Here is a 22,644-nt window from a genome sequence, read left to right as displayed (position 1 = left end):
CCAGGCAGAAAAATCTTCCAGAAATCGTGTTGGCTGCCCAGGTGGGCGATAGATAGCTGCAACACGCAGCGAGAAAGGAGTGTAAGTTCTGATGGAATGTACTTCAAATGATGTGAATGTGAGTGATGGAACCTGTGGTATAACTTTGTATGTGAAGGATTGGGATAGTAATATTCCAACCCCACCTCCTCTGCTGTCACCAGGCCTGGGTGTGTGTGTGAAGTGGAGAGCACCGTGTGACAGGGCTGCAGAGGAGGCTGTGTCTGATTGTGAGAGCCATGTTTCTGTTATAGCCAGCAGGTTGAGGGTTACCACCTCATCCCTTTAATTCCGGACACATATTAATTACATCCTTCTGTTTACAGCTCTGCAGGACAGTATAGAAAGCACGATGGATATTAATCATATGCACAATTAGTCCTTGAGGTCAGGTGTGCAGCGCTGTGTCCTGCGCGATATAGCGCTCAGAACGCTCGTCGCTACGTGTGTAGGCCCCTTTGCTACAGATAGAAAAGTGTTTTGCAGGCTGCAATTGGACACACATGAGTTAACAGACTGGATGGTAAATACTAGACCAGCTAAGCTCTGCAATGGAATGTAAATAACAATGGTCCGACCTACCACAGCGGCCATTTATCACCGTGGCAACGGGGAAAGCTATCTGTATACAACAAGGCCTTAGCTAAATGACACAACCTGAAACTCCCCGGTATTCTCGGAAGGTTCACTGAAGATGTGGAAGAATCCTTCAGAATATTTAGCCACAAACACAGTCAAATATTTTGCAAGGCATAAAGGCGAGGTGAGAACACTGAGCTAATGTAACTTATAATGAATCATTGAGTTATCTTAATCCACATCATACCGCCAACATTTCTCTGTTTATAAACGGGACAGACGGGGAAAGGTTGTGCCGCTACGGGTAAATGTGGCATGGCCATGGGTAGACGGGGCGGCATAAGAAGTCTGACTGTGGCTGCGCTGATTGTTTAAAGCTGTTTCTGGGGGCAGCCAGTGCTGGCCGGCTACTATTAACCAGAAGGATGGAGATAGCTGTCTGTCAGTGAGCAGCGCTGTGAGAGTCCCTGCGGTGCTGCTATAGATATCCAACGCTGCTCCTTGTACACAGCCCCTGCTTGCCGGTACAGACCATAGGAAATGGCATTATACTAGCTATAACGGTACAGTTGGAGGGTGTGAAATTCCACGAGGAGCTGTTACGTGTAACCCCTGAGATATTATTTGGCTACTGGACTGTACTGCTTAAAAAAACTTTTTTTTTAAATGTATTTATATATATGCATGTATACTGTTTATACGATCTGGAACCTTCCACTCAGCAATGTCCGTTATTGGGTTCTTTACATGGCACAACAGTGAGATTGTGTTATTGTGGCCCCACTCTATGACACATGGCCTAGTGGAGCGGGGAGGGGCTGACAATGATGCAATTCTGTGCAAATTGCATCATCAGAACTCCCGCTGCGGGGGATGTGGACGCTGCTGCTGGCTGGGGGACTTACCAACTTTTTGGGAACCTCCCGGCTGTTCTATGGGCCTTATTCTTGTTCACTCTTTCTGACAAAATCCTTCTTATGGAGGCCACACACGCACCGATGCGGGCGGTGCGATGCTGTACGATGGGGTGCGCGCTCCCGCGGCACCTCATCGTACAGTACAAAAAGTATGTGCTGCACATACTTTTTGTACTAGCCTTTTCTAGCACAGCATCGCATCGCATGCACATCGTATGCACAAGGCATACGATGCGATGCTATGTGTGCTAGTTAAGCCCACAACGCACGCCTGGATCGGTGCGTGTGTGGGCTGCATAAGATGGACAAAACCATGTGCACTTAGGGTTACCATCTTTCCCCTTTAATTCCGGACACATATTAATTACACAGGTTCTGTGGAAGTTTAAAACCAGATGATATGGAGTCTTGAAGTCAGCCAGCCACAGAACCTGTGTAATTAATATGTGTCTGGAATAAAAGGGGAAGGTGGTAACCCTATGTGCACTGCAGGTGGGGCAGATGTAACTTATGCAGAGAGAATTAGATTTGGGTGGGGTTTTACTTCAAAGTGAGATCTATATTGCAGTGTAGAAATAAAGCAGCCAGTATTTACCCTGCACAGAAACAAAATAACTCACCCAAATCTAATTCTCTCTGCACATGTTACATCTGCCCCCCTGCAGTGCACATGGATTTGTCCATCTAAGAAGGATTTTGTCAGAAAGAGTGAATCAGAATAACCCCCTATGAGTGTAGGCAAGTATGATCCAATGTAAACATACAGGGGTAAAGTTACTAAGATGGGAGTTGCCCATAGCAACCAATCAGATACTACGGGGGGAATTTACTAAGATAGGAAGTCTATGTCACATGGGATGTTGCTCTGGGTAACCAATCAGAATCTACTTATTTATTTAGTACCTTCTAGGAGATAATAGATAGCATCTGATTGGTTGCCAATAGCAACATCCCACGTAAATAGAACTCACATCTTAGTAGAAAACACCAAATATAGGGCCAGATGCACAAAGCCTCAAAAGTGATAACATGGAGAGTGATAAACAGACAGCCAATCAGCTCCTGCCTGACATTTTTCAAACACAGCCTGTGACATGGCAGGCAGGAGCTGATTGGCTGGTGGTTTATCACTCTCCCTTTTATCAGTTTAGTGCATCTGGTCCCTAATCGGAGTGGTTGCTATGGGCAACCTAAAATCTTCAATACAACTCCCATCTTAGTAAATTTACCCCACAGCAGCGGCGTAACTATAGCACCGTGCATGTGGGGGCGCCGGGGGCTGCGGTGCTATAGTTAAACCCCCTCTCAATCCCCCGCAGACTTACCTATCGCGCTGGTCCTGGCGGCTCCGTTCTTCTGCTGAGGACCACCACAAAATGGCCGCCCCCATATAGCGCACAGTTCTCTGAAACTGTCTGCTGTATGGGGGCGGCCATTTTCTGGTGGTCCTCAGCAGAAGAACGGAGCCGCCGGGACCAGCGCGATAGGTAAGGCTGTCACTGTGGGGGATTGAGGGGGGGTTTGCATGGGCGGCGGGGTAGGGGTAGGGGTGCTTGGCGGGGCGGCGATGGGGGGGCGCCCCCCCCCCCTAACGGCGGGGGGGCACCCAAAACGTAGCTACGCCACTGCCCCACAGTGTTCCTCACACAGTTTGTATGTAGCCATTGCAAAGTACCTTTTAAATGTAGAAACAAGTATCCAAATGTAACACAGACAATGGGCAAGATGCGTCAAAGGAAAAAATGCGGCCAAACCTCCGAAAATGCCGCATTCGGAGGTTTGGTGGCAGCTCCCATAGGCACCAAGCCTTGAATGCTCTACATTCCGGGGCTTGGATGTGATGGGCAACACTGCAGAAGTTTTGTACATGAGCAAATTATATGAAATGTATTTTCCTATCTGAGTCTTTTGATGCGATGGTCAGTTATCATCGCATCGAGAGATTTGATGTCGGATACCCCGCCATCATTTGGGGGTGGGCTTCCGATATCCATCCCTCATCTTCATTCTCGGACCCTGCTGCTGCCAGTACCCCAGGAATGTGCTAATATAGGATTATATTGCAGTCGCTAAAGCAACAGGAATCTTCGTCCTTCTCTTAGGTGAATTCATGCGCTATTTCTCCAGACCGCCAGCTAGTCGTCACATGTTCTGATGACAGTCGGATCCACGTGTGGGAAGCAGACAGTGGCATACTAAGGCATAAAGTGACAGGTCACAGAGGTAAGTGCCCTGGGGTAAGACAGAAAACATTTCCTCTCATTAATAGCATCACAGTGCATTACACAGATTGTTATATACACAGTAGCTCCAGGATGACAGCGGTTGATGACAGCCTGTCTGGGGTGCTGGACGGGGTCCCGACAGTCATTTACCCGACATCGGGATCCCCACTGTTAAAACACCGAAAGACGGGTTCCTGACGGACACACTATTCTCCCTCGTGGGGGTCCACGACCCCCATAGAGAATAGCCTGCAAGGGGCTTTGTTGCGCTCGCCATGCTGTCCGAGTCCGGCCAGTCGGGATCCCGACTGTTGGAACCCTATACCACATTCGCCTGTCTGGGGGTGGGATCATTTGGTCTACAGCATGATGGTAGACAGCCATTAGGTCGACATGGGAAAAGGTCGACATGGTTCTAGGTCTAAATGTCATTAGTGCAACAAAAAATGGCCCGGGATTGGCATTACTGTATAAAACAGTTGGAATAGGAAGCTGAGAGCTCCACCTTGTGGCACATATATGTAATGATGTAAGTTAAAAAATGTTAACGGGATGCGGTCATTCAGTCGACACCATTAGGTCGTCATGGGAAAAAGTCAACATGGGTCTAGGTCAACATAGAAAAAGGCCTACATGGTTCTAGGTCGAAAGATCATTAGTTCGACAGGTCGTTAGTTATGTGTGACACCCCCACTATATGGTCTCCTCCTTTTTTATGTGTGACACCCCCACTATATGGTCTCCTCCTTTTTTATGTGTGACACCCCCACTATATGGTCTCCTCCTTTTTTATGTGTGACACCCCCACTATATGGTCTCCTCCTTTTTATGTGTGACACCCCCACTATATGGTCTCCTCCTTTTTTATGTGTGACACCCCCACTATATGGTCTCCTCCTTTTTATGTGTGACACCCCCACTATATGGTCTCCTTTTTATGTGTGACACCCCCACTATATGGTCTCCTCCTTTTTTATGTGTGACACCCCCACTATATGGTCTCCTTTTTTATGTGTGACACCCCCACTATATGGTCTCCTCCTTTTTTATGTGTGACACCCCCACTATACGGTCTCCTTTTTTATGTGTGACACCCCCACTATATGGTCTCCTCCTTTTTTATGTGTGACACCCCCACTATATGGTCTCCTCCTTTTTTATGTGTGACACCCCCACTATACGGTCTCCTTTTTTATGTGTGACACCCCCACTATATGGTCTCCTCCTTTTTTTATGTGTGACACCCCCACTATATAGTCTCCCCTCCTTTTTTATGTGTGACACCCCCACTATATGGTCTCCTCCTTTTTTTATGTGTGACACCCCCACTATATGGTCTTCTCCTTTTTATGTGTGACACCCCCACTATACAGTCTCCGTTTTCTGTTGTTAGGGCAAATAGTCTCAATTTGAGAATATAACATTTATTAGAAGTCCAGTTGTGAAAGTGGATACAACTCTGAGGTCCTATGTAGTAATGTGAGGAAGATAGGGCAGGTCCAACCTTCCACTGACCCATACTGTGTCTTCTTTAGGCCCAGTAAAGTCGTGCTGCTTCTCTCCAGATGGTTCGCTGTTTGCTAGCTCATCCCACGACTGCACTGTACGGATATGGACTGTGGACACAGCAGAATGTCTCCATATACTGACAGGTGTGTTAGAAGAATATATAAAGGTATAATGGCATGATGAATTTCTTTTTATGGGCGCTACTTCACTGTTCCAAACCATGGTACAAGAATACTGCCGCCAGGAGACTGGAGACAGTATTCTGACATCAATGAGGGTGATGGTGGCAGAATCATGACTGCAGGTATGCTGAACATAAGTATGAGGGGCAGGTTAGGGTTAGGCAGGGAAGGGGGTGCAGGCACTAGGGGAGGCATAGGGATAGGCTGCAAGGGGGAGGTTCTGGTTAGGCAAGGGAAGGGGGTGCAGGCACTAGGGGAGGTTAGGGTTAGGCTGCAGGTTAGGGTTAGGCAGGGGAAGGGGTGCAGGCACTAGGGGAGACTTAGGGATAGGCTACAGGTGGGAGGTTAGGGTTAGGCTGTGGGGAGGGAAGGCTAGGCACTTAGAAGGGTGAAAGGGTTACGATGCGGGCCATGGGAAGTTAGGTTTAGGCGGCATGGTACAGGGGTTAGGCACTAGCAAGGAGGGTTAAAATTAGGAGTGGGGCAGGGGGAGGGTAAGTATACTTACCTGACCCCTGTTGGGATGCTGAGGTTAGTATTCTGAACACCGGCATTCCCACCACCAGTCATCCGTATGTATCACCATTTACTGTCTCTAGCCATAAATATATAACTTTACTGTTTAATGTTACTGAGCCATTATCATATCACATTACCATTACTACCACTCATGAAGCATTAATGCATTACCTTATGTGAGGTATGAATGCATTATGTGTTAGCTCAGGCAGTATGGATGGTGAAGGTGTTACCTTATGTGAGGTATGAATGCATTATGTGTTATCTTAGGCAGTACGGATGGTGAAGGTGTTACCTTATGTGAGGTATGAATGCATTATGTGTTAGCTCAGGCAGTATGGATGGTGAAGGCGTTACCTTATGTGAGGTATGAATGCATTATGTATTATCTTAGGCAGTACGGATGGTGAAGGCGTTACCTTATGTGAGGTATGAATGCATTATGTGTTAGCTCAGGCAGTATGGATGGTGAAGGCGTTACCTTATGTGAGGTATGAATGCATTATGTGTTAGCTCAGGCAGTATGGATGGTGAAGGCGTTACCTTATGTGAGGTATGAATGCATTACGTGTTATCTTAGGCAGTATGGACGGTGAAGGTGTTACCTTATGTGAGGTATGAATGCATTATGTGTTATCTTAGGCAGTATGGATGGTGAAGGTGTTACCTTATGTGAGGTATGAATGCATTATGTGTTATCTTAGGCAGTATGGACGGTGAAGGTGTTACCTTATGTGAGGTATGAATGCATTATGTGTTATCTCAGGCAGTATGGATGGTGAAGGCGTTACCTTATGTGAGGTATGAATGCATTATGTGTTAGCTCAGGCAGTATGGATGGTGAAGGCGTTACCTTATGTGAGGTATGAATGCATTACGTGTTATCTTAGGCAGTATGGATGGTGAAGGCGTTACCTTATGTGAGGTATGAATGCATTATGTGTTATCTTAGGCAGTATGGATGGTGAAGGCGTTACCTTATGTGAGGTATGAATGCATTATGTGTTATCTTAGGCAGTATGGATGGTGAAGGCGTTACCTTATGTGAGGTATGAATGCATTATGTGTTAGCTCAGGCAGTATGGATGGTGAAGGCGTTACCTTATGTGAGGTATGAATGCATTATGTGTTAGCTCAGGCAGTATGGATGGTGAAGGCGTTACCTTATGTGAGGTATGAATGCATTATGTGTTAGCTCAGGCAGTATGGATGGTGAAGGCGTTACCTTATGTGAGGTATGAATGCATTATGTGTTAGCTCAGGCAGTATGGATGGTGAAGGTGTTACCTTATGTGAGGTATGAATGCATTATGTGTTAGCTCAGGCAGTATGGATGGTGAAGGCGTTACCTTATGTGAGGTATGAATGCATTATGTGTTAGCTCAGGCAGTATGGATGGTGAAGGTGTTACCTTATGTGAGGTATGAATGCATTATGTGTTATCTTAGGCAGTATGGATGGTGAAGGTGTTACCTTATGTGAGGTATGAATGCATTATGTGTTATCTTAGGCAGTATGGATGGTGAAGGCGCTACCTTATGTGAGGTATGAATGCATTATGTGTTAGCTCAGGCAGTATGGGTGGTGAAGGTGTTACCTTATGTGAGGTATGAATGCATTATGTGTTATCTTAGGCAGTATGGATGGTGAAGGCGCTACCTTATGTGAGGTATGAATGCATTATGTGTTATCTTAGGCAGTATGGATGGTGAAGGTGTTACCTTATGTGAGGTATGAATGCATTATGTGTTATCTTAGGCAGTATGGATGGTGAAGGCGTTACCTTATGTGAGGTATGAATGCATTATGTGTTATCTTAGGCAGTATGGATGGTGAAGGCGTTACCTTATGTGAGGTATGAATGCATTATGTGTTAGCTCAGGCAGTATGGATGGTGAAGGTGTTACCTTATGTGAGGTATGAATGCATTATGTGTTAGCTCAGGCAGTATGGATGGTGAAGGTGTTACCTTATGTGAGGTATGAATGCATTATGTGTTATCTTAGGCAGTATGGATGGTGAAGGCGTTACCTTATGTGAGGTATGAATGCATTATGTGTTATCTTAGGCAGTATGGATGGTGAAGGCGTTACCTTATGTGAGGTATGAATGCATTATGTGTTAGCTCAGGCAGTATGGATGGTGAAGGCGTTACCTTATGTGAGGTATGAATGCATTATGTGTTAGCTCAGGCAGTATGGATGGTGAAGGCGTTACCTTATGTGAGGTATGAATGCATTATGTGTTAGCTCAGGCAGTATGGATGGTGAAGGCGTTACCTTATGTGAGGTATGAATGCATTATGTGTTATCTTAGGCAGTATGGATGGTAAAGGCGTTACCTTATGTGAGGTATGAATGCATTATGTGTTAGCTCAGGCAGTATGGATGGTGAAGGTGTTACCTTATGTGAGGTATGAATGCATTATGTGTTAGCTCAGGCAGTATGGATGGTGAAGGTGTTACCTTATGTGAGGTATGAATGCATTATGTGTTATCTTAGGCAGTATGGATGGTGAAGGCGTTACCTTATGTGAGGTATGAATGCATTATGTGTTATCTTAGGCAGTATGGATGGTGAAGGCGTTACCTTATGTGAGGTATGAATGCATTATGTGTTAGCTCAGGCAGTATGGATGGTGAAGGCGTTACCTTATGTGAGGTATGAATGCATTATGTGTTAGCTCAGGCAGTATGGATGGTGAAGGCGTTACCTTATGTGAGGTATGAATGCATTATGTGTTAGCTCAGGCAGTATGGATGGTGAAGGCGTTACCTTATGTGAGGTATGAATGCATTATGTGTTATCTTAGGCAGTATGGATGGTAAAGGCGTTACCTTATGTGAGGTATGAATGCATTATGTGTTAGCTCAGGCAGTATGGATGGTGAAGGTGTTACCTTATGTGAGGTATGAATGCATTATGTGTTAGCTCAGGCAGTATGGATGGTGAAGGTGTTACCTTATGTGAGGTATGAATGCATTATGTGTTATCTTAGGCAGTATGGATGGTGAAGGCGCTACCTTATGTGAGGTATGAATGCATTATGTGTTATCTTAGGCAGTATGGATGGTGAAGGTGTTACCTTATGTGAGGTATGAATGCATTATGTGCTATCTTAGGCAGTATGGATGGTGAAGGCGTTACCTTATGTGAGGTATGAATGCATTATGTGTTATCTTAGGCAGTATGGATGGTAAAGGCGTTACCTTATGTGAGGTATGAATGCATTATGTGTTAGCTCAGGCAGTATGGATGGTGAAGGTGTTCCCTGAAGGACTGTGATTTGTTATGACATACAGTAATGGACGCTGTGATGCTGCGGTGACTCTCTGCTCCTTTTCTTCCACGTCCTTTAGATCACAGTAAAAGTGTGGAGACCGTTTGTTTCAGCCCTGATAGTAAGAGTATACTGTCCGCCGGGTGGGATCTCCTCGTCATTTTGTGGGATGTACAGGTATTGAGGACACATTTACAGATCAGTAACACACAAAAAGTTCTCATTTTGTACAGTTGCATCTGGCTGACGACTGTGTGCAGCAACTGGGACTGGAGGCAAGATATGCTCACACCGTACTTCTATCAGCCCCAATATGTTACCAAACTGGACCTTAACAATGACATTGTGTTATTATTGTTGTGTGTGTGTGTGTGTGTGTGCGTGTGTGTGTGCGTGTGTGTTCATTCAACCCAGGACACTGCTCTAACTGTTGTGCTTGTGCCGTGTCAGATTGGTTTGTGTGTAACTTTAAAAAGCTAAACCTCAAGTCCGTCTTATGTCCTACATTGGACTGACTTTATTTACATCTATCAGATCCGAATCATTATAAAGTATATTTATCATTCAATATTTGCGCCTTATTCCCCAAAAGCAGATGGTTTCATGTGATAACTGCAAATAAGTAATAATAATATTAATAAGATTCATTCTTCCGTGCATCCATAATGCAATGCAAATGCAATCTGATCAGATCTGTGTCCATAGTGATCTCCCAGTATGCAAAGCTGTCCGCAGACGATATAGCCATGGGTCACCAATATTGAGTGTATACACTGATCGATATCGGTAAACGATATCGTTCAGTGACATCGACGTGACCCTCTGAACATGCGCGTCATTAGCTATATATCCAAATTGACCTGCATGTTCAACCGATGGCAGGAGCAATTAACGGTGCGCGGGAGCGCTCATCATTAAAGATATTGAGTGTACACACTAGAAGATATAGCAAAATATATCGCTCAGAAAGCCTTATATCCTCGGAATGGGATCATTTGGTCTACAGCAAGTTGGTCGACATGGGGATAGGTCGATATGGGACAAGGTTGACATGGTTCTAGGTCGACAGGTCATTAGGTTTACACAAGCATTAGGGCAACATGGGCTAGGTTGACAGTCAAAAGGACGACATGGGGTTTTTCACTGTCTTTTGATCCGAATGTCGACATGGACACTGGTTAAAGTGCACCGCGCCCCCTCGCATGGCTCGCTACGCTTGGCACTCTGTTTTATTCTCCCACCACGCCCTAGTGGATGGTAGGGCATGAAATACCACCTGTCGGCAAATGTCGGCTCAAAAAAACAGTGAAAAACCCCATGTCGACCTTTCGACTGTCGACCTAGACCATGTTGACCTAATGCTTGTGCCAACCTTGTCCCATGTCGACCTTGACTCATGTCGACATAATGGTGTCAACCTAAAGATTGTCGACCAACTTGCTGTAGACAAAATGACCGAATTCCATATTCTCTAGTGTGTATGGGGCTTAAGATACATGGCAATATTGTCAGATCCAGTCTTTCAGTAAATAACCATATGATATAACATGGGACCCAATCAAAGAGCGGGGATTGCCAAACAATGGACACATATACAAACAAAAAGATCAAGCAAAATGGGCAAAAATTTGTTTCTACCATGAAAACTCACAGGTACAGCAATGTCAGATGTGAGATTAAATCAGCTGATTACATGATCTAACCCAGTAGTACATTTATCAACCATCTTATCGTATATGCGCTGTGTTTACCAGGCTGGTGAGAAACTGCAGTCGTTCCTCGGACATGAAGATGTCATCCAGTGCAGCTCTTTCTCAACAGACGGGTCATACGCTGTAAGTACCGCACACCGTACATGGCAGTAATGCGGAGGTTCAAGGGAGGAAATACAGACTATGGCCCTTATTCACATTGACACGTTCGCATGCGAATTCGCATGTATCACCCAACTGCTCCCATTGCGCATGTGCAAACTGCGAAATTCCTATTCGCAAGCAATCTTCCAAGCGGTTTCTGTCGTCCGAGCGAAGGTTTAGCCAGTAGGCGTGATGTGGGCGTTTGTATGGGCGCGTCCAGTATAATGAGCAAAACTGGGCGTACACATGGGCGTACACGTGGGTGTTCACTTCGAGTGGTGGGTTTGGTTTCGCATGACTGCAACAGGGATTGTTCCCACACAAACTCCAAAACTTTCGCAAGCTCAAAGCAGGTTTTCAGTTTCGCACACCATACTTCTTGTGAACTGCTCATTCGTACGCTTAAAACACAGTAGCGAAATGGGGAAATCAATAGCACCTGACCCCCATTGTGACCAATTATTGGTTGATTGTGACAATCATTTAACTCTGCTCCACTTCAGTTTGCATCACAAAACCAAACAAGTGTTAGCAGACACATTTAAATTATTATGGTAAGGTGAATTGTAGGCCACAAATGCAAATGCACTTAACACATTTATTAATTGCCCTTATATAACATACCTTTATGTACATTTTCACTCTGCCATGTGTAGCATGTTTGCACTGTCAAACACATTAGGGACAAGAGCATGTTCGCACGCACACTGTGGTGCGTGTGCGTGTGAAAATGTGTTGGCGCGTGTGAGCAGTTTTAATTGCACGCAATGAAAGGCCACACCCTTTTTAGTATGGGTGCGAACGCATGAGTTCGCAAGCCCTATAGGCGTGACTCTGCAAGATGCGTACGTGCTGTTATCAAGTGTAACACTGCGTGCATGTGTGCATGCGAACGAATGAACCTGAATAAGGGCCTATATTGCTCACAGAAGTAACAAACCTTCAAAAAGCTTCAACAAAGAGGGAAAGAAAACACACACATGCACACAGATACACACACAGGCCCTTATTCTGGTTGGTGCGGATATTCCCGCATTCTTACGGAGCGGTCCGCACGCCACGGTGTTTTGCCGCATGCGGCCATCGTCCGTAGAAACGCCCACGTGTCCTCCGCATTCGGACGGACTCACTCTTTAAGAACAGGGCGTGTTTACGGACGACATACAAACCATGCGTGTGCGGGAGAAACACTCCGATTCTGCACGGTATTACAGAGTATTACAGAGTATGCACGGGAATACCGCATCCGAACGGGAGCCAAGCGGTGCTACCGCCCGTAAGCGGAGTATTTACGCCAAACAACCCACTATGAAGTATTTTTTTTGATTTTGTATTTTTTGGTCATTGCATCACAGTGGCATTGACTGTGACATGTATCGAAATAAATTTTTTTACTTTACCCAAAAATGTGTGGTTTCATGAGTACATGTCGAATACACATGTGTATTGCTAGTATTAATATTCTGTCATGTCCATTGTTAGCAGTTTTAAAGTGTCTGACAAGTACAGGATATGTGGGTGTTTAGTAAGGGTTCCTTGAAGCAGCAATGGTTTCAATTAAAGCACTGACAAGCGGCCTATTAGTGAGTAATGAGTAAAGGAGTAGATTCTATTGGGTTCAGGTGTTAAAGCTTGTAGTCATTAGGCGTACGTTCGCCTACCGCATGAACGAGTGGTGTCCGCAAAGCAATAGTACACTTGTGGACACCGCACATTTCTGCCCTTTTTCATCGCGTGCATTCGGAGTGGTATCCGAATGTACGCCCCCCAACATAAGTGTACTCCCCCGTGTCCGCCCATGTTTCCGCCCCGTTTTGCCCACTTTGAAACTACGCCCATGTGCCATTCCGCATGACGCCCATAATACGCCCAGATTTCCCGACTGATTGCGGGGAACAGTTTTGGACGGGATTTGGCCGAACTGGTACGGAGTCTAGGCGTGGCACATGCGCGTTGCGTTCTCCACGCATGCGCAGACGCCGAAAAGACGCGATCCGTAAGAATGCGGTAAAGTCCGCATCAATCAGAATAAGGGCCACATACACACACACAAACTATTAAACAAGAAAATGATGTGGGTTCCTTTACCAGCTACATCTATATATTTAAATTTGCGGTCAGAAATCTATATTTACATTACCTGATGCTAATTTGACCATAAACACTACTTAAAATTCATATGTCCCACAAAGGGATGCAGTTAGAATCCCGGCGATCGGAATCCTGACCGCCAAAATCCGGACACTTTCTCCCTCTATGGGTGTCCACAACACCCATAGAGGGAGAATAAATTAGTGTGCTGAGAGTAGCGAGGCACCGGCCCGCTGTGTGGCGAGCGCAGCGAGCACGCAGGGGGGGGGGGGGGCGATCCACGTCCCCCCTTGTCGGGATTTCGGCAGTCTGGATTCCGGCGTCAGGATTCCGACCGCCTGGATTCCGACCGCCAGGATTTAGTACCAATCCCCCCACAAGTCAGTGGCAACCTACATTTTTTCTAGACCCTGAATCTTGAACTGTTATAGAGGCCCCTTCACAACCAGCAACAATAGGATAACATCTAACAAGGTCCGTATGTCTACCTCCAACAGCCCTCCCCGCCTCCAACAATCACCTAACAACCCCCCTCCTCAGGGGCTGGCTGGAAACTTTTAGTCTGGGGGGGGGGGGCAAGTCCAGAGCACCGGCGGAAAGAGAAGAGTAGAAGAGTCCAGATTCTCCAAGCTTCCAAAAAGTGATAGCGTGGAGAGTGATAAACACCCAGCCAATCAGCTCCTACCTGTCATTTTTCAAATCCCAGCCTGTAGCATGACAATTGGGATCTGATTTATCACCCCCCATTTTATCACTTTTTGAAGCTTGGTACATCTGGCCCCTAGTAGTGAAGGAGGGAATAGAGACGGGTGGGGTGGTGGTCAGATGTGACTAAGCCATCTATTGTCTACGATCCCGGTGACTAGCGGGGAATAAAACACCAAAATCTGATGCGGAAAGTGGAGCGCTTGAATTTTTTTTTATATCTCAGCAATTTTTTTTCAGCCTACCCAATTAGGCCCCCTGTTTTTGCACCCCCTCCCGAAAAAAATGACCATTATGAACATATGTCTCCAAAATACCATCTTTTCCGGCGTGTTGAGTTTATATGTTCTCTTCATTGGGGGGGTGGGGGGATTTCCTTCAAGTTCTCCACCTTCCTCCCATACTTCAAAAATCTGCAGGTAACTTAATTTATCTTCTGACAAAATTATCCCTAGTGCGTATCTGTCCGTGTCCATGTGGTGGGAAATACAGACTACACGCTACACGGGGCCGGGACTGATGCGAATTACTAATTATTTCCTGTGACGCGCTGTGGAATAGGCGTGCGCTATATCAATAACGTTTAATAAATAAATATTCCAACAATAAAATATGAGCTTGTTCATCGGTGAGTGTGATTTGTTCACAGGGAAATAATTGGATATCGACAGCTAGCTAAAAATATAGGTACTTTTGTATTATCTGGACTCCCATGTTAAGTGCACCCCATTTTTTCATACCCCTACTATCCAACTACGCATGGAGATGATTTTATATAGTGTGGCGAGTGCAGCGAGCCACCGTGCCCGAAGCGTGGCGAGCGCAGCGTGCCCCGCGAGGGGACGCGGTCTCATAAGAAAAACGGGAGCCCAGATATTACATAAGTACCAAATATTGATGATTGATTTATTGATAAATGACATGGCCGGACATTGCAAGCCCACACCGTGCGTTCAGGGCCTGATTCAGGTTAGCTCGCTAGTTAGCGCACATTTGCTGCTTTGTGAGCCCATAAACGCCACCCTTCGGTAATAAGAGTCCGTGTATACGGACTCTTACGCTGGTCGCCGAAGTAGCCGCGTGCTCCAAGCAGGCATCACTGACCATCAGGGCTTGGGCCGAATTCGGATCAGAGTGAGCGATCCTGAATCAGCCCCTAAGTGTGTTGTATTAATGACTCTTTGTGTTGTGTTGTGTTGTAGGCCACAGGCTCCTGGGATTATACCGTCAGAGTATGGAGTGTGGGCAGTGACGCAAACACAAAAGTGCTGAGAGGACACAAGGGCAATGTCAGCTGTGTGAGCTTCTCGGTGTCTGGGATGCTGGTAAGTGAACATGTGTACAACCAGTGTGTACTCACAGGGAGCTAGGCACGGTGGCTACCTTACGTGTGTATGTTGTGTATGTCGCATGTCGTGTGTATGTCGCATCCAAACCCCCGCCTTGCGAACGGTAGCCTGGCCGCCATGCTGTCTGGGTCCGGCCAGTCGGGATCCCGACGTCGGACTAATGACTCTCGGGATCCCGACTGTCTGAGCCCTGTACCACACCCCATGGAGAGGGGTACTCAGCATGTCATTGTTATTTATTTCCCTTGGTCAACAATCACTACAACTTGAAATGGTTGACATACCATAGATCGGCATTGATGGATGCTGACAGAAGCTTAATGCCGACGCGGATATGGTCGACACAAACTTTTTTTTTGTAGGCCTACTTGGTTCATACTTGACTATCCAAGTGGGCATGGAGTGATAATATAACAGTGTGCCGAGCGCAGTGAGGGGGGGACGCCGTACACTTATGGGGGGGGCAACGCCGTACACTTACAGTATGTCTATGTCGACATAAACACCAAAAACGTGAAAAAAATGTCATATGATTTGTCAAAGTGCAATAAAGCGCTTTTGGTGCATGTTCCGCAGCATCACTAGTATTACCCCAATACTGCCCCTGTAATAGTGTAACACAGAAGTGACTACTACTTCTATCATTGAGGTTGACAGAAGACTTTTGCATTTATTTACGGAGGTAGCGGTATTACTGTACGCTGGACTCATTCATCCTGCAGATTCCTCTAATGCTATAGCAGGGTCATATAATTCATAAAGACAAATGAATATGGAGACACAAGGTTCTGTAGGCAAGTGTTCGATTACAGAGATGTTTCATTGATCATTTTAGGCTTCTGGCTCATGGGACAAAACAATACGGGTTTGGAACCCGCACAGTGGCGTCCTGATCTTCCTACTGAACGGACACGCGGCTTGGCTGAGGACATTGTCCTTCTCTCGCGATGGCATCCTGCTGGCGTCCACGGGACACGATAAGACGGTAATAACGGTTACGGTATGCGGCTGTTCTCTGTTGCCATGTTCAGCCTTTGTAATGGCAGAATTAAATTCTGCGTAAATACATTGCGTATGGTTTTATACAATTATGAGTCACACAAAGAAATACATTTGTTATGACATAAAGTGGGCGCATGTTTTGGCGTTGGTGGCGATTTTCTCATCTTTGTTCCAGTTGCTACTGCAATTTTGCAAAGATACCTTGAAACACTGTACAAGATGCAGAATTATCTGTTGTTACAGGCAATTGTGGCATCTTCACATTCATCTCTACATCAGCCAGAGAAGATCAAACCACAGGGGTAGGGGGGGTGAGGCCTGTGTGCAGACTCTGTCTGGGCTGGGCCTCCACCTCTAGCCGCAGGTCATCAGGAAATAGCCATATTCCCAGTGATTTTACACCAGTGCCCTTGTGGGTAGGGATGGCCATCGGTGCAGACGCCATCGATGGTTGCCATTGATGGCGATTCTGCACCCAGCCATTGATAGTCGTAAACTATTTGATGGATAACCATTGATAGTTTTAGCTATCGATGGTCACTGTTATATTTGACGGAATGGCCTGTGGGCCAATCAGAACTCGGGGGCAGGACTTCCGGGTGTCAGGGGTGGAGCTATGCTCTATGTCACGGCACTTTGAAAAAATCTATCCTCCTTTGCCATCGTTGTAGGAAAACCATCTGGTTCTCCCACATCGATGGCAAAAGTATTTGACATCGGCCATTTCAAATCATCGATGGTCGATGGCCATTCCTACTTGTGGGTCCAACTGCCTGAAGGCCCACCCCCTCCTCTAAGGATGAAGTTCCAGACTAATTATAAGTCATACATATGTTACATTACACTGCACAGGACTATGGTGTATATTCTAGAGCGCACTGTACATTATCATGCATGGAATATATGAAGACTATACACTTTCTAATTGCTAGTCAAGCATCTGTGTTAGCTCTCTGATTCTGATTGGTTGCCCATAGCAACATCACATGAAGTAGAATACACATCTTAGCAAATTACCCCCATAGTGTTAACACAGCCAAGCACACTATTAAGACCAATAATGAGACCTAAAGGGACATCCTATATGACAGTAGAAATACAGATATTGGTTACATATATTCACTTCACAGCATTGCGGATTTACGATTAGTAGGAAGAAGCCGGAACAAGGAAACATGGACTGTACTGTAACCCTCTGCCCCCCGGTTCTCAGGTTGTGTATAATAACCCAGTAATACTGTACAGTACTGTAACCATCTGCCCCCCGGTCCTCAGGTTGTGTATAACAATAACCCAGTAATACTGTACAGTACTGTAACCCTCTGCCCCCTGGTTCTCAGGTTGTGTGCTAGCATCAAATGTGTAGAATATTAACCCAGTAATACTGTACAGTACTGTAACCCTCTGCCCCCCGGTTCTCAGGTTGTGTGCTAGCATCAAATGTGTATAATAATAACCCAGTAATACTGTACAGTACTGTAACCCTCTGCCCCTCAGTTCTCAGGTTGTGTGCTAGCATCAAATGTGTATAATAATAACCCAGTAATACTGTACAGTACTGTAACCATCTGCCCCCCAGTTCTCAGGTTGTGTGCTAGCATCAAATGTGTATAATAATAACCCAGTAATACTGTACAGTACTGTAACCATCTGCCTCCCAGTTCCCAGGTTGTGTGCTAGCATCAAATGTGTATAATAATAACCCAGTAATACTGTACAGTACTGTAACCATCTGCCTCCCGGTTCTCAGGTTGTGTGCTAGCATCAAATGTGTATAATAATAACCCAGTAATACTGTACAGTACTGTAACCATCTGCCCCCCGGTTCTCAGGTTGTGTGCTAGCATCAAATGTGTAGAATAATAACCCAGTAATACTGTACAGTACTGTAACCCTCTGCCTCCCGGTTCTCAAGTTGTGTGCTAGCATCAAATGTGTATAATAATAACCCAGTAATACTGTACAGTACTGTAACCATCTGCCCCCCGGTTCTCAGGTTGTGTGCTAGCATCAAATGTGTAGAATAATAACCCAGTAATACTGTACAGTACTGTAACCCTCTGCCTCCCGGTTCTCAAGTTGTGTGCTAGCATCAAATGTGTATAATAATAACCCAGTGATATCATTTATTCATTTATCAGATCAGACTCTGGGACTGCGAACATGGGAAGTGTATAAAAGTGATGAAGGTAAGGTACAAACCTATATAAATCATTATATGTTACGGAAACATCTCTGCAAATAAGACTTGACTAAGGCTTTCCCAAACTACTGTATAAGGTTTTTTTTCAAGAAAAGAATGAGCAATCTTTACCGCAGTCATGAATCCAAGACCTCTATTGCTTTAGTCAGAACCTAATGTGAAGAGATGTTGTTCTTACTAAAGGTTCTAATGTGTATTATTTACAGTACAGCACGGACGGTGTAGTGGTTAGCAGTACTGCCTCACAGCTGAGGTAATGGGATCTATCCCCACCATGACCCTAAATGTGTATATTCTCCCTGTGCTTGCGTGGGTTTTCTCGGTTCCAAAAATATACTGGTAGGTTAATTGTCTTCCAACAAAATGAACCCTAGAATGTCTGTGTGCGTGTACATGTGGTAGGGAATATAGATTGTAAGCTCCACTGGGGCAAGAATTGATGTGTTCATCTATTCTCTGTAAAGCGCTGCAGAATATGTGTTCATATATGTTTTATATATATATATATATATTTAATAATAATAATAATAAAAGGTAGTTACCCATTTATCACAATAATGCATTTGATATAAATGTTTCGGCAAAACATATACAAGTCAGCATTACTGTGGATGGCTTTAAATTTACACCTTATTAAAGTGACTTGCTGCATCCCGCCCACTACTATATTCTCCCTCCACACCCTAGTGGGGGTGTGGTATAGGGTTCTGGCAGTCATTAGACCGACTGTTTGGTTTTAGACAGCGTGGCAAGTGCAACAAAGCCCCTTGCAGGCTCGTTACGCTCGCCAACCATTCTATTCTCCCACTATGGGGGTTGTGGACCCCCACGAGGGTGAATAGCCGGTGGCCGTCGGGAACCCATGCGTCGGTATTTAAGTCGGGATAATGACTGTAGGGACCCCATCCGGCACCCCCTAGTGGATGTAGGGTATGAAATACTGGCTGTTCTGGAGAAGACAAAAAAGGAAAAAAACTCATGTCGACCTAAGTCCTTTAGTGGTCAAAATAATGCACCTTGCGTCCGTATCCTGTTAGGGTTAGGCTGGAGGGGGGCGGCTAGGGTTAGGCTTCAGGAGGGAATGGCTAGGGCCAGGCACCAGGGGAGGGTTTATTCACTGGGGGAAATGTTAGGGTCAGGATATGAGTTTAAAAACAAAATAATTGACAACCATTTGCACGATACATGATTTGCGTGGAGTTGACTTATTGACTGTTGATCTTTTAATACTCACACAATGAAAAAATATATATATTTTAAGGCTTGCAATAGTCATCAATGGTAATATATTCACCTCTTCCAGAAGCTGGGACTTGCTGACCGCTCATGGTACCCATGGGGAAATAAATAGCCTTTATGTAACCAACATTGAGAACACGACACAATATTTAGAATGGAATAAAGAAACGGCAGACGTACAGTATATGAGGATCTGAGAAGTCCCTTTAATAACCCATTCAGTTTCCTATTGCAGGGAATGCTGGAGCTGGCACACTCCTGCACCTTCTCACCTAATGGCACCCTGTTGCTAGCTGGAGCCATGGGCACCTACTCATCACAGTGAAATACATTCCGTGCTGAATGGAGGTACGCGGTGTAGTAGTGGCGGGCACCACTGGAGATCGCTGCTGAAGCTGTGACCAGCATTTTGGAGAAGACTCTTATGCTTGGATTTGGCTGAGAGAGGAAATTTGCTGTGTTTAAGCCATCTGCTACTGAAAGAACGGATGGATCAATCATTTTTCAAAGAATGTCGACATCAGCAGCCATGGCGAAAGGCAATGCACGGAACACCCGGCCCTGCACACACAAATATCCACACTGGTTTTTGTACATTATTTGGAGGGGGTAGCTGCACATATTAAGGATTGTGAAGATTTACCATGACGGAAGTTTAGCACACATCTCCGTTATGTGCCGCAGTCCCTCCATTTACAAACCACAAATGGATTTATTAAGCTCCAAAATTTGTGATGTGCCACCCTATAGTAACCTATGGGGTACTGGTCAAGGATGTTTTCTATGTTTCATTAATACCCCTTTCACACCAAGCAGCCACTTAGCGATATTAAAATTTGAACCCGGTAATTTGCTGAACAGAAGTATTTCTTCAGTGTGAAAGTATCTTAAATCCCGGATAACCAACCCTGCTCGAGTAGTCAGTGACCCGGGATTTAAGACCTGGTTTGACCCTTTCACACTGAATACATACCAGTGTTCTTCAGTAAATTATCAGGTTGAAGTTTTAACCCAGTAATTTGGTGTTCTGTGTGAAAGGGGAGGTCAGGGTGCACCCAGCAAAATGACCCGGCACTCAGGATGCCAGGTCGCAGGTCTGAAAGGGTTATTACCGATTAAAGAACCAGAGCACACTTCTCTGTACCCTGGGCTCCTACCAATTCAGACCACTGGTAACACTTCAGGGAAGAAGTCAGATCAGCGTGAAATATCAGTTATAACCAATAATTTTTTGTGCCAAAACAAAACTAGTTTTTGCCCAATTTGTAAATCAGGCACTTCAATTGCAGCCCATTTTGTTTTTACTGAAAATGGCCAGTTTTCAAGTAAAAACACATGGACCCATGGCAAGTGCCCACAACCATGCTTACTCCCAGCCGCAATCATGAAAGAACAGCATTTAGGAGTTGTTGATTTTTTGGCCTGCCTTTGTGAAAATAATCCCAATGGTACAGGTTTGAGACAAATTTTCAAAGGTAAATGGCCCCTCTATACGATTTTTAATTGTATAAGCACACTAATGGGTGCTTACAATGTTAAATGCACCCCCACTGTCAACGCCAACCCGAAGCTTGGCGAGCTTGCGAGGGGCGGTGGTACGCGTCCTCCGATCTTTTCATACCCCCACTATCCACGTCGGCGTGGAGATGACGTTATATAGTGTGGCGACGCGTATTACTTTACATGTATTCCACTGCGCTCGCCACTGTTCGGGCTCGGTGGCTCGCCACACTATATAAAATCAACTCCATGCCGAAGTGGATGGTGGGGGTATGAAAAGGTTGGAGGATGCGTACCGCTGCGCTCGCCACGCTTCGGGTTGGCATTGATAGTGGGGGATGGCGTGGGGGTTCTTTTAACATTGTAAGCACCCATTACGGTGCTTGTACAATTAATAATCTTATAGGGGGCCCATTTAACATTGAAAACACCCATTAGGGTTCTTATACAATTTTAAATCGTATACCATTTTATATGGCATACAATGCGATGGTATACGATTTAAAGTTGTATAACATCGCATCATTTGGGTTATGGTATGCGATGGGCGCCGTGCTAGGAAACAAGTACCATATAGAGACCTGAGGGCATACATACATGCTTCATCCCTTAGAGATAAAGTACCAGTCAGCTCCTATAATATTAGAAGCCATCTATAACAGCAGTTAGGAGCTGATTGGCTGGTACTTCACTGAAAAACTAACCTGAGCTTTGAGAGATACTGTTATGTTTAATTCTGTGTGCACTGTATTATGTTTGCAATATGTACAACGCTGCAGACAACTTGTGGCTCCTTGTAAATAAAATAAAGCATCAAGCATTGCATTGTGTGTTGCATCCTCCAGTCAAGACAACCATAACTATGTGTATTAATGCCATATGCCTGAAGAAACCGCTCATGGTAAGAGCTTTCCTTTCCGATAGAAGGATTTCTGGGTGTAGGATCTGGAAGTCTTATGCACGGTGAAGTGTTTTGCAGCAATAATCAGTATGTTAACCCAAAGGAGCTCAGCAAGGTAAATTAAACTCCTAATTCAAATAGGGAAAAAAAAAAAAAATCATGGAATGTCAAAGTACACATTTTAAGCCACCTTCTGCAATAGAACAAGTAATATTTGTACTTCAATTACAGACATGTCACCTATCTGTAATAGCAATACAGCATGATGGCATTGAACTAAGCTGTCATACTTTTGATGGAAGGATTTAACCAAAAAAAAAAAAGAAAGTGCTACCTTATATTTCAAAGCAGTTCACAGGGAAGATTAAAACCACTGCAAGCTTTCATGATACTCCCAATAGGTCTGTGTCCCAAACACCACTTATGTCAGCTTACGATTACTCAATGCCTGACCGTGCAATCCTGTTCTCTAGAAGTAGAACTCATCGAGATGTTCAGCAAGAGCTTAAAGTCCTGCACTCGGGCCTTGTTGCAGTTTTCACCCGGCC

The 22,644-nt window shown here is 45.1% G+C and overlaps 1 protein-coding gene across 1 annotated transcript; it reads left to right on the top strand.

The window, feature by feature from the left end:
• The first annotated feature begins 542 nt into the window (after nt 1–542).
• Nucleotides 543–21,449, top strand: WDR38 (WD repeat domain 38). Its single transcript, XM_083160989.1, has 9 exons — nt 543–802; nt 3,638–3,758; nt 5,296–5,412; nt 9,330–9,427; nt 11,005–11,085; nt 15,105–15,227; nt 16,087–16,236; nt 18,395–18,442; nt 19,931–21,449. Exons 1-9 carry the CDS (start codon nt 734–736, stop codon nt 20,018–20,020), a joined length of 897 nt encoding a protein of 298 aa, XP_083017115.1. The 5' UTR covers nt 543–733; the 3' UTR covers nt 20,021–21,449.
• Nucleotides 21,450–22,644: the final 1,195 nt, after the last annotated feature.

This window comes from Crinia signifera, chromosome 9 (assembly GCF_055691185.1).
Source record: "Crinia signifera chromosome 9, ASM5569118v1, whole genome shotgun sequence".
NCBI classification, from domain to species: domain Eukaryota; kingdom Metazoa; phylum Chordata; class Amphibia; order Anura; family Myobatrachidae; genus Crinia; species Crinia signifera.
This window is presented reverse-complemented; position numbering and strand designations above follow the sequence as displayed.

Coding starts and splice junctions, on each gene's coding strand:
- WDR38 (XM_083160989.1), top strand. CDS start 734: ATGTGGAAGAATCCTTCAGAATATTTAGCCACAAACACAGTCAAATAT. Junction 5,413..9,329: donor ATGTCTCCATATACTGACAG/GTGTGTTAGAAG, acceptor CACGTCCTTTAG/ATCACAGTAAAAGTGTGGAG. Junction 16,237..18,394: donor CCACGGGACACGATAAGACG/GTAATAACGGTT, acceptor TTCATTTATCAG/ATCAGACTCTGGGACTGCGA.